The sequence below is a fragment of the Equus asinus genome, chromosome 3 (assembly GCF_041296235.1).
Source record: "Equus asinus isolate D_3611 breed Donkey chromosome 3, EquAss-T2T_v2, whole genome shotgun sequence".
NCBI classification, from domain to species: Eukaryota; Metazoa; Chordata; class Mammalia; order Perissodactyla; family Equidae; genus Equus; species Equus asinus.
In genome coordinates, this window is record NC_091792.1 from 129085524 (window position 1) to 129098372 (window position 12849).

Sequence of the window (12849 nt, forward strand, 5' to 3'; positions counted from 1 at the left end):
ATAAAAATATACAAGGTTTGTAGTGTTACAGGCCCAAATTTAAGGACCATTTAAATAGCGAATTCTTGGAATATTTACTCAAGAATCTTTAACAGAAAATCCTCAGCTACAAATAGCTCCCTATTTCAAGGACACTCAAAAATCTTAATATTAATTTTCCAAAGAAACATATAGGAAAAAGTGTTAGGAAATTAACACTCTCAAAACTGTTAAGAATTTTATTACAGCTCTTAAAACAATGCTACCACAGGAAAGCTGAATTGAGTGCAACGTGTAATTTTTCTAAGGCTCTGGTAGACGTTTCAGGGTCTCAATTATGGCGTGCAAATAAGTATCGGGAAATAGAAGAGGGCTTGAAACTGTTTCTGGCGCTCTTTCCTCCCTTCTGTCTGGCAGGCTGGCGGGTCAGAATTCTGAGAGCTCACAGATTTTGGACACCTTGGGGCTCGTTCCCACGTTTCCATAGTCATGGATTTTGCCAGTTCCTTTGGCTGAGGACAGTTTCACACCAAATTCTAAGCAGCCTCTGTCTGCTGCTTGGAACCCTTAGCAAATCTGTAATAAATGATGGAGACCTGGAGACCTGGAGACCTGGCGCCGTGCTGTTGTCTTCAGAAGTTGGTGTTGAAGTTGGAGGAAATGAAGAGCCTTGTTTGCTGTCTTCTGACAGTGAAGTCCTTGGTCCAGGAAAAAATAAAGGGACTAAGTCGTGAGAGAGAGAGGCAAAGGACGCAGACTACTGGGTCATCAGAAAAAGAGTTTTAAAGCTAAATTCAAATAGTTTTGATTAAAGCATCTGGCTCCGTCAGGAGTAACATTGCTAAAAGTGTAGCCAGCAGCAGCTGCAATGAAGACTTCAGAAGAGAATTTTTTCTTCTCTAAGAATGCGAGCATTGTGCACATTACTCTTCTGATTTTGAAAACAGATCACACAAGACTTTTGAGAGTTTTCCTTTGCGTAGAGGGTGAATCCTTAGCCCTTGTGGCCTTAAACCTTATCCTAGACCACTTATCTCTCTCACTCGAGTGGCTTTTCCCTTGTAATAACATAACAGGCTCTTTCCTGCCCCGTGGCCTTTGCACTGGCTCTTCCCACTGCTGGATTGGCGTTCTCTTATCTCTTCCCAAGCCTGGCCCTTGTAGTTTAGGGAGACATTGCTCCTCAGAGACCTTCTCAGACCATCCTGTCCGAATAGCCCATCCCGTCCCCAGGCACAATTGATCACATTACCTAATTTGCCTCTTTTGTTCGTCACTGTATTCCCAGCTTCTAGAATAGTGCTTGGCATTTATAGGAGGCCCTCAATACAAAAGAATGGATGAGTAAGTGGATGAATGAAGGAGTGAATATACATCCACATTTTTTATTCTGCAGAGCCAGTAGTTAGAGTTTGATGGAAAAGAGTAATTACCTTTTCTGTTTTCGTAGGCCAGTAGTTCTTAAAAGTGTGGTCCCCAAACCAGCCACATGAAATCACCACCATCTGGGAACTGTTAGAAATGCAAATTCTCGGGCCACCCCAGACCTACTGAGTCAGAAACTCTGGGGTGGCTCCCACCAATCTATATTCTAGCAGGTTCTTTAGGTGATTCTGACTCTTGAAAACCAGTGCCCCAGGTCCCTGATTCAGGGCCTGGGTCCATCTCATGGCCCCTGCTTCCCCAGCCCTGGCACAGAGTAGACAGGAGATGTTTGTTGAATGAATTAATCCATCTCCTCTTTCCCCCCTACCCCCTCACTACGTGCCTTGCACACTGAAGGCACTGGGTACACAGAATGTTGAGGAAGGGAGTGAGTGCCATTCTGAGGACCCGAGGGAAACCTTTGGTGCTCTGCACTGCAGACCTTGCCAAATTCAGAATCCCAGCTCACCCATTCCTCCTTCTTCTGGCCTCCAGAGCTGAAGAGGAAATTTCCAGCTGCTGCTAGATGCTAATTTGTTTTCATTTGACCCTTGGGTTCCTGCAGGTGAGCCCAAGGGAGAGGATGATTAGAGTCCTCACACACAGGCCCCGCTGGGGAGGGGAGCAGGGTGGGGAATGGGCCCCTGCAAAGACTCAGGGTGGAGCCAGGCCAGTAATACAGGCGCCGGAGGTGACGGGAAGGGGTGGGTCTTTGCTGCTCACGGATAGGCAGGCTCCTTGTTCCCACGCCAAGTATTGCTCTTGGCTCAAGTGGCTCCCAGCACAGAGGGACTTTCTGGGGCTCTCAGCCTTGCTATTTTTACACTCTGACTTCCAGGCCCTGCTTCCAGAACAAAACCACAAACAACGAAAGGCCCACAGAGCCACTTTGAAAGGACACCCATGGCTTTCAGCTCCTACCGCCCTGTTAGCCCCTGGCAGTGCCTTCAGCGAGATGCAGTGATGACAGGAGACCCTCAGGCATCTTAGGTGCAAGATCCTGTAGGTAGGGGAGGAGGGAGAAATAGGTAGACTCTTAGTCTCTGCGGTGGTTCCTGAGCGTGGAGTTTGATCCTAAGGCTTCTAATGGGAGGGGCTACAGATACCTGGGCCAGCAGGAGTAGCTGCCTGGATTTACTGAAAGCAGAATTAGGGAGGGAGGCACAGAAAGGAGGACCCTATGGAATGCCTACATTGGAAGTGTCCTCACGTTGATGTAGCCGGGGGGGTGGTTCAGGGCTCAGAGCTCAGATCCGGTCCTGGGCCAAATCTTGGTGCCCTCACTTACTAGCTGTTTGACCTTAGTCAGGTCAGCAGGCTGGTCGGTCTCATAGCCTCAGATTTGCAGCCATTGTGACTTTTTTCTTTTGTTTCCATCCCTATTTATTTACCTTCTTCATACCCCCAAATTCGTACTGATTTTTCTCAGGTCTCTGAAAAAGTAAAATCCATTTCGACATAGGGTCGTAGTTTACCCCCTTGGCTTTTAACCAAGCTGCTGTCCTCTCTGAGCCTTAGAAACAGGGATGACAGTAGTATGTCATTCGTAGGACAGCTGTGGACACTCCATGAGCTCTTAGAATAAAGAAGCAATAAAGGAGCTGGGTGATTCAGCCCACACTCATGTCGGTGTCCTTGTTACTTTTACTGTTACTAACAGTATTTTTGTTACTAGCTCTTAGAACCTTGTGGCAGCGTTAACAGCACTTGGGTTTAAGCCTTGAAAGGCCTAGATTCTTGTCCTGGCTTGCTAATATTCCCACCCGTGCCTTCTAGCTGGAGTTGATGTGATCATTAGATGTGGAAATGTGTATGAAGATGTGCTTTACTTTATGGGTGGAGAACATTTTTTTTCCTAACGAAGGCTCCAGACAGCGGGGTGGGGAAAAACTCAAGAATCCTACAGATATAAGGCAACTTTATTCATTTGGGGATGGTTTGTGTTTGAGAGAAACCTAGGAAAAAGTTTAGCAAATCTGCTTTAAATTAGACAACAGGAGACATAAATATTTATTTTTAAAATTATGGGGGCTGGCCCCGTGGCCAAGTGGTTAAGTTCGCGCCCTCCGCTGCAGGCGGCCCAGTGTTTCGTTGGTTCGAATCCTGGGTGCGGACATGGCACTGCTCATCAAATCACGCTGAGGCAGCGTCCCACATACCACAACTAGAAGGACCCACAATGAAGAATATACAACTTTGTACTGGGGGGCTTTGAGGAGAAAAAGGAAAAAAATAAAATCTTAAAAGAAAATAAATAAATAAAATAAAATTATGAAAAATTTTTTTAACTTCCACTTTAATTGAGAGACTGATGGACAGACATCTGGAGAAAGAGAAGGTGAAGCAGAGGCACAGCTGGCCAAGGGCATTGAGCATGATGGGAAGAAGCCCGGCAAGGCAGGGGCTAACCTCCTGACCTCTGACCTCCCCGGGTCCTCAAAGTTCAGCCCTGCTCAGGGAGGCTGGTTGGACTACTTCTCCAGGGAAAGAGTCACCATAAGATTATCTTCTTTTATCCTTATTCTTTGAACCACGATGATCATTTAACCCTGTAAATTCTGTAGTGAGTATTTTCCTTGGACATAAGAAAACATTTTCTTTATGGTATCTTAATATTAGTGAACTTAATTATTATTGAATTACTTAATTATTTAATTACTTTATCTATTTATTTGTTATTTTTATTTATTTGTTTATTTTATTTATTTTATTATTTGGTAATAAATTTATTAAATAAACTTATTATTTAATTACTTTAATTGCTTAATTATTATTGAATTACTGAAAAATTAGTGAACTTAATATATGACTATACTGTTGGCTTGGAGACCTATAACATATAATAATAATGATAGTAGCAATAGCAGTGAACATTTATGTAGTGAACATGCATATTATATGGCCAACCTTTTTTCTGCGTGTTTTACACACTACGCAGTGAGGTCAGTGCTATTTTGATCCCCATTTCACAGATAAGCATCTGAAACCTAAAGAGGTTGAGTAACTTGTCCGAGGTCATTCAAATAGTGAGTGGCTGAGCCAAGAGATGAAGTCCCCGTAGAGAGTTCACACTCCTGGTTTCCAATCCAGGCTGCATAATGTGGTGTAGAGTCTGACCCTCCTCATTTCTGGTTTCACCGGAGTATTTACAAATCCTCTGCAGGCTTTCTATAGATCTCTCCATTTTAACTCTCCTATAGATCTTCCCATAAGTAACCCCTGCAGTCGTTCTGAGTTCCACTCCTGAAGTTGGGTAATTCCGAGATGGATCCTGTGGTTTGCTCTGTGCTACCCAATGCTGAATCGAACTTCTGAAGGTGACTGTTGCACAGTGACCCACCTAAAAGGAAAAAAAGTTCTCCAGTGTGGAGATCTTTTAGGATATTCTCACTGAAAGCTGAGAATGCCGTGTTGTGATTCCAGAACTCTAAGCAGCGCTGTCAAGGAGGGGTGCGTGACGGACACTCAGTTTGAGGAAACTGCTGAGAATCACAAGGGCAATGAAACTATCAACCACAGCTTCCTCTCCGTAGTGTCGGCTCCTTGGCTTCAGCAAAGCTTCATTTCGTAATTTTCTGAGAATCAAAGGGGTTGGAACTTTCTCCTCTAATCATCTGTTGTTTACAGATTTTCTCATATTGATTTAGTCTGCATGCCCTCCTTCATGCCGTGTCCACTGTGGTACCCATTCGCGGGCAACCATTTTAAGCTGCTTTGCAATATTTGGAACTATCTTGTGACAGAACCAGCTTCTTGGTATTTAGATATATTGGCCTTGCTGTACTCTTGCCTTAGGTGTGGTTTCAAACTTTATTTTAAGCAAAAATTTTTGAAAAAATACCTAATCCCTATTTTCAACGAAAGTCATATGCACGAGACCAGTGTTTCAAACAGTTAAAAATGATGCTGCTGTGGTTGAAAGGCTCCCGAAGGGCCTGGAATTCCAGCTAGCTGCACCATTGTCTTCCTCCCCAATTTAATGACAATTGAAAACCACTGACCTGTTGAATAAGGTCCAAGGTACTTATTTAAATGTGTACGTAGTTTTATATAGGAAAACAAAGCAAATTGGGGCTATGAAGATTAAACAAAATGAAGTGTAATGTGGTTGAGGTGCCTTAGAAGGCTGTATTTCTTACCATTCCTTGTGGAACCAACCTATCAGTAAAAAAAACCAAAATCTCAACTCAAAGACTCTTGGCCTCCAGCCCAGGACTCTTTCCCATTTATCATATTATGTTTCTTTTTATCCATAAGAACATTCACATTTACCATCAAGGGAAGTAGACATTGCTCTTAACTAGAAGCTAGGATTCTTGGGGGTTGTGAAGTTGCTTTGTTTTGTGAAATTGCACAAAAATGATTTCTTCAGAATTCCTCTTTTGCTAAGTGCCCCCATTCTAATTCCCATCATTCAGGGACCTAATTCATTCATTCATTTCTCCCTCCTTGTTTATTCATTCTTCCTTCCTATCTTCCTTCCATCTGTCCATCCAGTCATCCATCCATCTATCCATCCAACACATTGTTATTGAACACCTGCCGTGCTAAGTTTTGGGAATATGATGGTGAACGAGACAGATACGATGTCTGCTCGCCTTCACAGGGCTTACAAACAGTGCTGGATGATGTGAAAGGGCTTCTATAAATGACCCTAGAACTGTTAATAATATTGTAGATGTGCCCACCTCACTTCCCCCCTCATCATCATCAACTTTTAGCAATGGAATAAACCCCCTTTTTATTTTTATTCCAACAAAATTTCAGCAGAAACTTAGAATATAAACCAAATATAAGTGAGTGGGTCTGATTGAAGACAGAACAGCCCAATTCCTGCCATGCAGCCCAAAGCCTGTCTCATGCTGCCCTCAAGGTACCACCTCAGACAGCCAAACCCAAAGGCCACCGACCTTGGTCTCTGTCCTTGGGCAGACACGATTTCATATTCTGATAGTAGTATGTAGCTGTTCTTCATGTGTACTAATGTCCCAGCTGTAGAGATAATTAGGACAAATGTGTAAATTCAGGCCTGCAAACCTCAAAAACCACTGAAATGGTAACTAGTAGCCTCTTTCTGTCCTCTCAGTGTCTGGCCCCAGAGCTTATCATCTGTGAGCCGCCAGAATGGGACAAAGGAACAGCCATGGCAGGGTTTTCTCCAACTTAATCCCGAGACCCATGTATTTTACCTTTCCTGTCCCAGTTGAGATACTGAAGACAAATTAATAGCAGAAACAACCCTTCCACCCTCTAAAAAGTCAGGACAAAGGAGTGTATACATGTGTTTATTTCAAGTTGTTTCTGCAGAATTTGGGTAACTTGAAATTATTTAGTATGCTTAATTTCCTGTAGGGGGAAGGGAAATTTCCAAATTTGAGACAAGTGGCGGTTTTGCCTCTGGCAGATTTAAATGAGAAAAGTGACTGCTGGGATCCCAAACATCCTCATGAATGCACATCTGTGCCCATAGTCTTAACCAACCTCTTTGTTCTGGCTGCAGCTGTAACAGCCTCAGTGACGCCTGCCCACATGATGCAGTGACATTTACAGAGCAAGGCTCACATGCTTTCTCATTTGAATTGCTGTAAAGCACTCCAGCCTCTTGTGAATGGCCACATAGAAAAGGGCTTCATCCTTAGAAGAAAGTGATCCCCGGGTTTAGAGCTCAAGTTTCTTACTTTTTCTGCCTACCTACTTTGGTTCAGCTGCCTGTGATTCCTGTATTTAGCCTCTATCTCTATGGGTTTCTTATTCTACTCCCTCTTCTCTCTCCTCTCTTCTCCAGCACTTTAATCCACTTCATATTCAATTCAAAGAAGGCCAAGAATGAGATTTTAAAAAGCAAATAGTGGGGCTGGCCCCGTGGCCGAGTGGTTAAGTTCCCGCGCTCCACTGCAGGCGGCCCAGTGTTTCGTTGGTTCGAATCCTGGGCGCGGACATGGCACTGCTCATCAGACCACGCTGAGGCAGCGTCCCACATGCCACAACTAGAAGGACCCACAACGAAGAATATACAACTATGTACGGGGGGCTTTGGGGAGAAAAAGGAAAAAATAAAAAATCTTTAAAAAAAAAAAAAAGCAAATAGTAATTCAGTAAACTGATAAAATATTGATATGGGCCAGGGATGGCTGAAATTGCTCAGTAGATGTATTTTATTTGGCCCCCTACAGTATTTGAAAAATTAGTTTCTGTATTTGAATGCCTTTGGACTTTGCACATGCTTGCCGGTTTGCCACAGTCCCCACTACTCTCTACTGTACTTCACACCCACTCTACTTTGTACATGTACATTGCTGGCCTATTTTGAGAGTCAGTCTGCTCCCTTCTTGAATTCCAAGGCTTTCTAGTCCATCTTCCTTGGGAATCTTCTGTGTGCAATTTGGAATTCTAAATTATTATGAAAGCCATTGCCGCTTTACAGATGTTTACAATCAAATAGGAGGAGTTGTTAAAGCAAATGAAAGATATAAATATAGTACTCATTTGTAGAAAGCAGTTAATAAGAGTCGTGCTCAGCCCATTGCCGAGAATGCTGTGTGATGCCAACCAGTAAATCTCACTAATTTACAAAGGGATTTGGTAGATTTTGTGTATAACCTTGCAAATTTTGCTTGGGTAGTTGATTCTGGCTAATGGAGCTTTAGCTTGTTCATAAAGTTGTTGGAGCCGTGAGATGACTGGATAATGGGTCCTTTATGTCCGTATTCCCAAGTGTCAACCTGCCGTTTCAGTCGTTGCCTTGTTCCTTTCCGCATTGCCCCCTTTACCATACCTTGCGTCTGTAAGATGCTTTAGTTCTTCTCATTTGAGCTGTGGACACATCTGCCTACTGAATTCTCCTGACTATTGGTACTGAACGTGGAAGACTGTAATTTGTTTCCTCTTTTAATAAAACCCTCTTTTTTCCCACTTCCCAGCAGATATATGGAGTGATCAGTCATTTCAGACCGATCCAGATTTGCCACCTGGCTGGAAAAGAATCAGTGACATCGCCGGGACCTATTACTGGCACATACCAACGGGAACGACTCAGTGGGAACGCCCTGTGTCCATCCCAGCAGATCTTCAGGGTTCTAGGAAAGGGTCACTTAGTTCTGTAACGCCGTCTCCCACCCCAGAGAATGAGGTAAAATGGAGTGTCTTTTTAACGGCTTGGTAGGGTGGCTGTAACTTGTGATTTCTCTTTAGACTCGTTGCTTCTGCCCCCACAGGTCATCAAGGTAAGCTTTTTGATTATCATGCATGTTGCACTTGGAACCTCAGTAATGTTTCCTCTTAGTGAAGAGTGTTAATACCATCTTTCAGGAATGTTTTCATTTTTTAATGGCGTTGGTCTCTTGAAGCACCATTCCAGGTACACAAAGTACGAGGGGCTGATTAATGAGAAGTGGTTAAGATTCCCTGGGGCTCTCTGAGGCAGTACTTTACTCTATAGGTGCCATTGCATGGTGCTGGCTCCATAAAATATTTACACACAGAAGAACATCTCTTGGCTAGACGCGTTATAATTACTGCATATCTTATTAGCCATGGGTTCATTTGATTGCATAGAGAGGATGTCTGCAAGAATAACCCTTGAGAGCCCTTACATGCTTAATTCCTATTAAAAAAAAAATCTGTTTATTTAGCAGAAGTGACATTATTTTAGAAATAATTAGCAGCATAAGTTTCTGCTATCCCTGAGGAGGAAATCTGGATGTTTAAACAAAGAATTGCGAGACATTTAAAAATTCGATTGTGGTATTTATTAATATAAAGACTCCTGCAGTGGACCTTTGTGAATTCTGATAACAAAATATTCAAGAGAATTGCAGTTGGAAAAGGTCACAATTAAGTAATGGCTTTTTTTGAGAAAAGTAGTTTGATCCCTCAGCCCCAGGCATTTCTGCCTTTTTCTGACCACAGTCTTCCATTCTTTAAACAACCCATTTTCTTTTACTTTCGGGACATGGAGCGCATTTGAACTCCGTCTCTTACCTGCAAAGCTTCTCTGTATATTTGCAACTATCATCACCCTTCCTGTCTTTAAAAGTAGACATGTTGTTTCCATCACCTTTGATTATTTACTTCCTCTTCTCTGGGAGGCAGTGAGACCTGCATTCCAACCACATTCCTGCTGTCACTGGGCTTTGGCATCTCACTTACCCTGCCTGGGCCTCAGCTTCAAGGGATGGGTTGGGGCAAGCTATGCCCTCATTGGTAGACAAGGGCCTTGGGTGTTACTACTTGACTCTGATCATCAGGCACATGCTTCACTTCCACTGAATCACATAGGATTTTGTTGCTTATCACTGGGCCATTTTGATAACTTCTTATTGAAGCATAATATTCCTACTCCCTGAGCAAAATTTCATTCAGTCATTTGTTCCTCTTGTGTTGGGGGATAAAGATGCACCAACACAGCCCTCCTCAAGGAGCTTAGCAAGAAGTAGAGTCCTCTTCCTGTCCCAGTCCATTTGCATCTTGGCATTTCTCCCTGGACCACAGGCCTCCCAGAAGCCAAGCCAGCTGGATGCAGCCTCTGCTCTCACTAAGGCTCAGCTATCTTCCCTCTTCCTTACTTGTACATCTTTTCTCTTGACATCTCTGTTAGAATCTCTTTCTCCCTTCCAGACTTTATTCCTCTATTGCAGCCCTTTAACTGTCTTCACCAACAGGGGGTACCCTACAATTAGAGAATGCCAGGATGGGAAGGGACCATCTGAAACCAGTATCCATACATTATAGACAGGGAAACTGAGGCACAGAGAGGTCAGTGACCACTGGGTCTAGAACTCAGAGTTTCTGAATCCTCCTGAATCCTAGACCAGAATTCTTCTCACTCAACTTCCCTGGCTTTGGAATTTCAGCCTACTGGTCTTTCTTATTGTGCCAGAGGTGAGGAGATTACAATAACCTTGAGATACCACTTCTGTTCCATGAAGCTCTTGTCCTCTGAATGTGGAAGAAATGAAGTCCTTTTTAAAGCCTGCCTTCTGAGGCCAAGGTGTGGGTGTGGTGGAGTCCAAGGAGGGCATCCTGAGGTTTATGTGGCTGGGAAAGATTTGCCCTGAGCTAACATCTGTTGCTAATCTTCTTCTCCCTTTTTTTATTTTCCTTAAAGCCCCAGTACATAGTTGTATATTCTAGTTGTAAGTCCTTCTAGTTCTTCTGTGTGAGCCACCACCACAGCATGGCTACTGACAGACAAGAGGACAAAAAGTGTTGTGTCCACAGGAAGGGAACCTGGGCCACTGAAGCAGAGCGTGTAGAACTTTAACCACTAGGCTATCATGGCTGGCTCTGTGTGGCTTGGATTTTCATCTCTTTGATTAACATAGTAAGCTTTCATTTCCATGTTTTCTGGAAAAAGTCTTGGGAAGAATGCAGCACAGGTGGGCAGCTGGCCCAAGGGAAAATTGACAGGTAGCTTAGTTCACCTCTAATTCCTGAGCCTCCTTCTGAGGCCCACTTATGCCTGTCTTTCCCCCTCTCTGTGCCTGCTTCCCACTCCCATCCCATCCACTGCTCAGGGTCCCTTCCCAGGCTTAGATTGTGCCCGGCAGGCCTCCCTTCCCGCTTCTTCTCCTAGAGTTCATTGTTTCCCTCAGGCATCCCCAGCGCTCAGCCTGCCAGCTGCTATTCATGACTTATTATGGTTTTCACTGTATTTTCATTATGTCACTTCATTTGGTCCCTTCAAGATTCTCATGTGGCAGAGAAGACAGCTGTTATATTCCCCATTTAAGAAAAGAGCTAACTGAGGCTCATTGAGTTGAATCACCATGCAACTGGTGTTAGGCTGGGCATACATCCAGTTCTCCTTCTCTAGATGCTGCGCTCTGCCCGGTACTATGTGAATTTCCACCTTGCTGTTGGTTCCATTGCTTCCTTCTGCTTCTAATCATGCCGTTGTGTTGACAAAGTCTTATCCCTCCAAGGAACTTTGTTAATGGATGCGTACTTTTTGGAGTTTCAGAGAAAGAGAGTGGCTCATGTCCAGCACTTTAATAGACCAATGGGATAGACGTTTTTCAGATTGATCTTTCAGTTGTTTACCTGATACACATTTTTCCCCCTGTCCAGAAGGCCATTTCTTGAGTCAAAAAACTGAGCACATTTAAAAGGTAATAAATTAAAATCATAGAGGCAAAGGGATGAGCAGGTAGAGAGAAGAGGAGGGAGAGAGTTGGGGAAAAGACTCAATATGTCACATACCTAGGACATGCAAATGCTGACGTAGATATTAAACAAGAAGCACTAGGGGTAATTGAGTGTATACAGTGCCAGACTCATGCCTTATCCTCATAAAACTGTTTACGTCTGATACTATAGTTGTCATTCTCCTTTTACATTTGACAACATTGAGGCACAGAGAGGTGAAGGAGCTTCCCCAAGATCACACACCTGATACATGGTGGAGTCAAGCTTGAATGAAGGTCTGCTCACCCCCATCCCAACCCCATGCTTCACTAGACTGTGTGTCATGGGGCTCGGGGAGCCTTGAATCTCTTCATCTCACCACACGGGAGGGCTGTGTCATATGCAGATCTTTCTAGAAAATACCTTCTCTTGATAACATGGTCTCAGGTGCTAATAACAGTTGAAGAGAAATTATTTCTCTGATACCATTTCTTTGATCCCTAAGTAGAATCTATTTTAACTAATTTAGAAACATGAGAGAAGGCAAAATGTGAAGGCGGAGAACAAACTTGTAATATATCATGTTAGAAATGCATATTTTATTCAGGTTTTTCCTGAGCTGGATTTAAAACAAAAAAAATCAAATAAATAAGTGCCAAATCTGTTGACTAAGCTTGATTAAAGTTTAGGACTGAAAGCATCCTTACAGCTTGAACATTTTACATTTCACATTCCAAAGTTCACTGGGGAAGTGTTAAGCGCAGTGGATAATGTTTCTTCTGCACATGCCAGCAGTATTTTTGAAAGTTTATAAACTGGCCGGGAAGCATTTGCTGCTGAAATTTGGCCCATGATGATTTCCCTCCAATCCATTGATTTGTTCCAAATTACTTGGATGTTGAATTTTAGAGAGAAGAGGGAGCCACACAAAATATTTTTAGGAATAACCATTGGCCCGTAGGCAAGTCTTACTTAAAATCCTTCTAACTGAAGGTGTTTCCCAGTTCCTTAGGAAGATGGTATGGAGGAGAAAGTGGGTCTGAAGCAAGGGAAGGTCAAATTGTTTCTCAGGACTCTGATTCCTTCTTGATCATAATTCACTCTTCTTGCTGCATTGCTCATGTGGGAGGCTGAGCCGCTAACTCCTTAGGAGGGGCAAAATCCACGTATGGCATTGGAACCTACGATTTTCATAAACAATTAGAAATAAGGTAACATAAAGGGGCCAGCCTATCATCATTTTACTGAACTTCTTGACCTGATCAAGTAATCATGACATTTAGGGCTGGCCATGTGGCAAAATGGTTAAAGTTCCATGTG

At 43.3% G+C, this 12849-nt stretch overlaps 1 protein-coding gene across 14 annotated transcripts in view; it reads left to right on the plus strand.

Annotated features, from left to right (window-relative positions):
* Positions 1-12849, plus strand: part of APBB2 (amyloid beta precursor protein binding family B member 2) — a 361605-nt gene that overhangs the window by 234587 nt on the left and 114169 nt on the right. For 9 of the 14 annotated variants that reach the window (XM_070505982.1, XM_070505981.1, XM_044767731.2 and 6 more), the window contains one exon: positions 8325-8533. In XM_070505982.1, the coding sequence (XP_070362083.1) occupies positions 8325-8533 (209 nt within the window). The remainder of the gene's footprint in view (positions 1-8324; positions 8534-12849) is intronic. The other 5 variants (XM_044767732.2, XM_044767735.2, XM_044767736.2 and 2 more) reach the window with 1 other exon arrangement.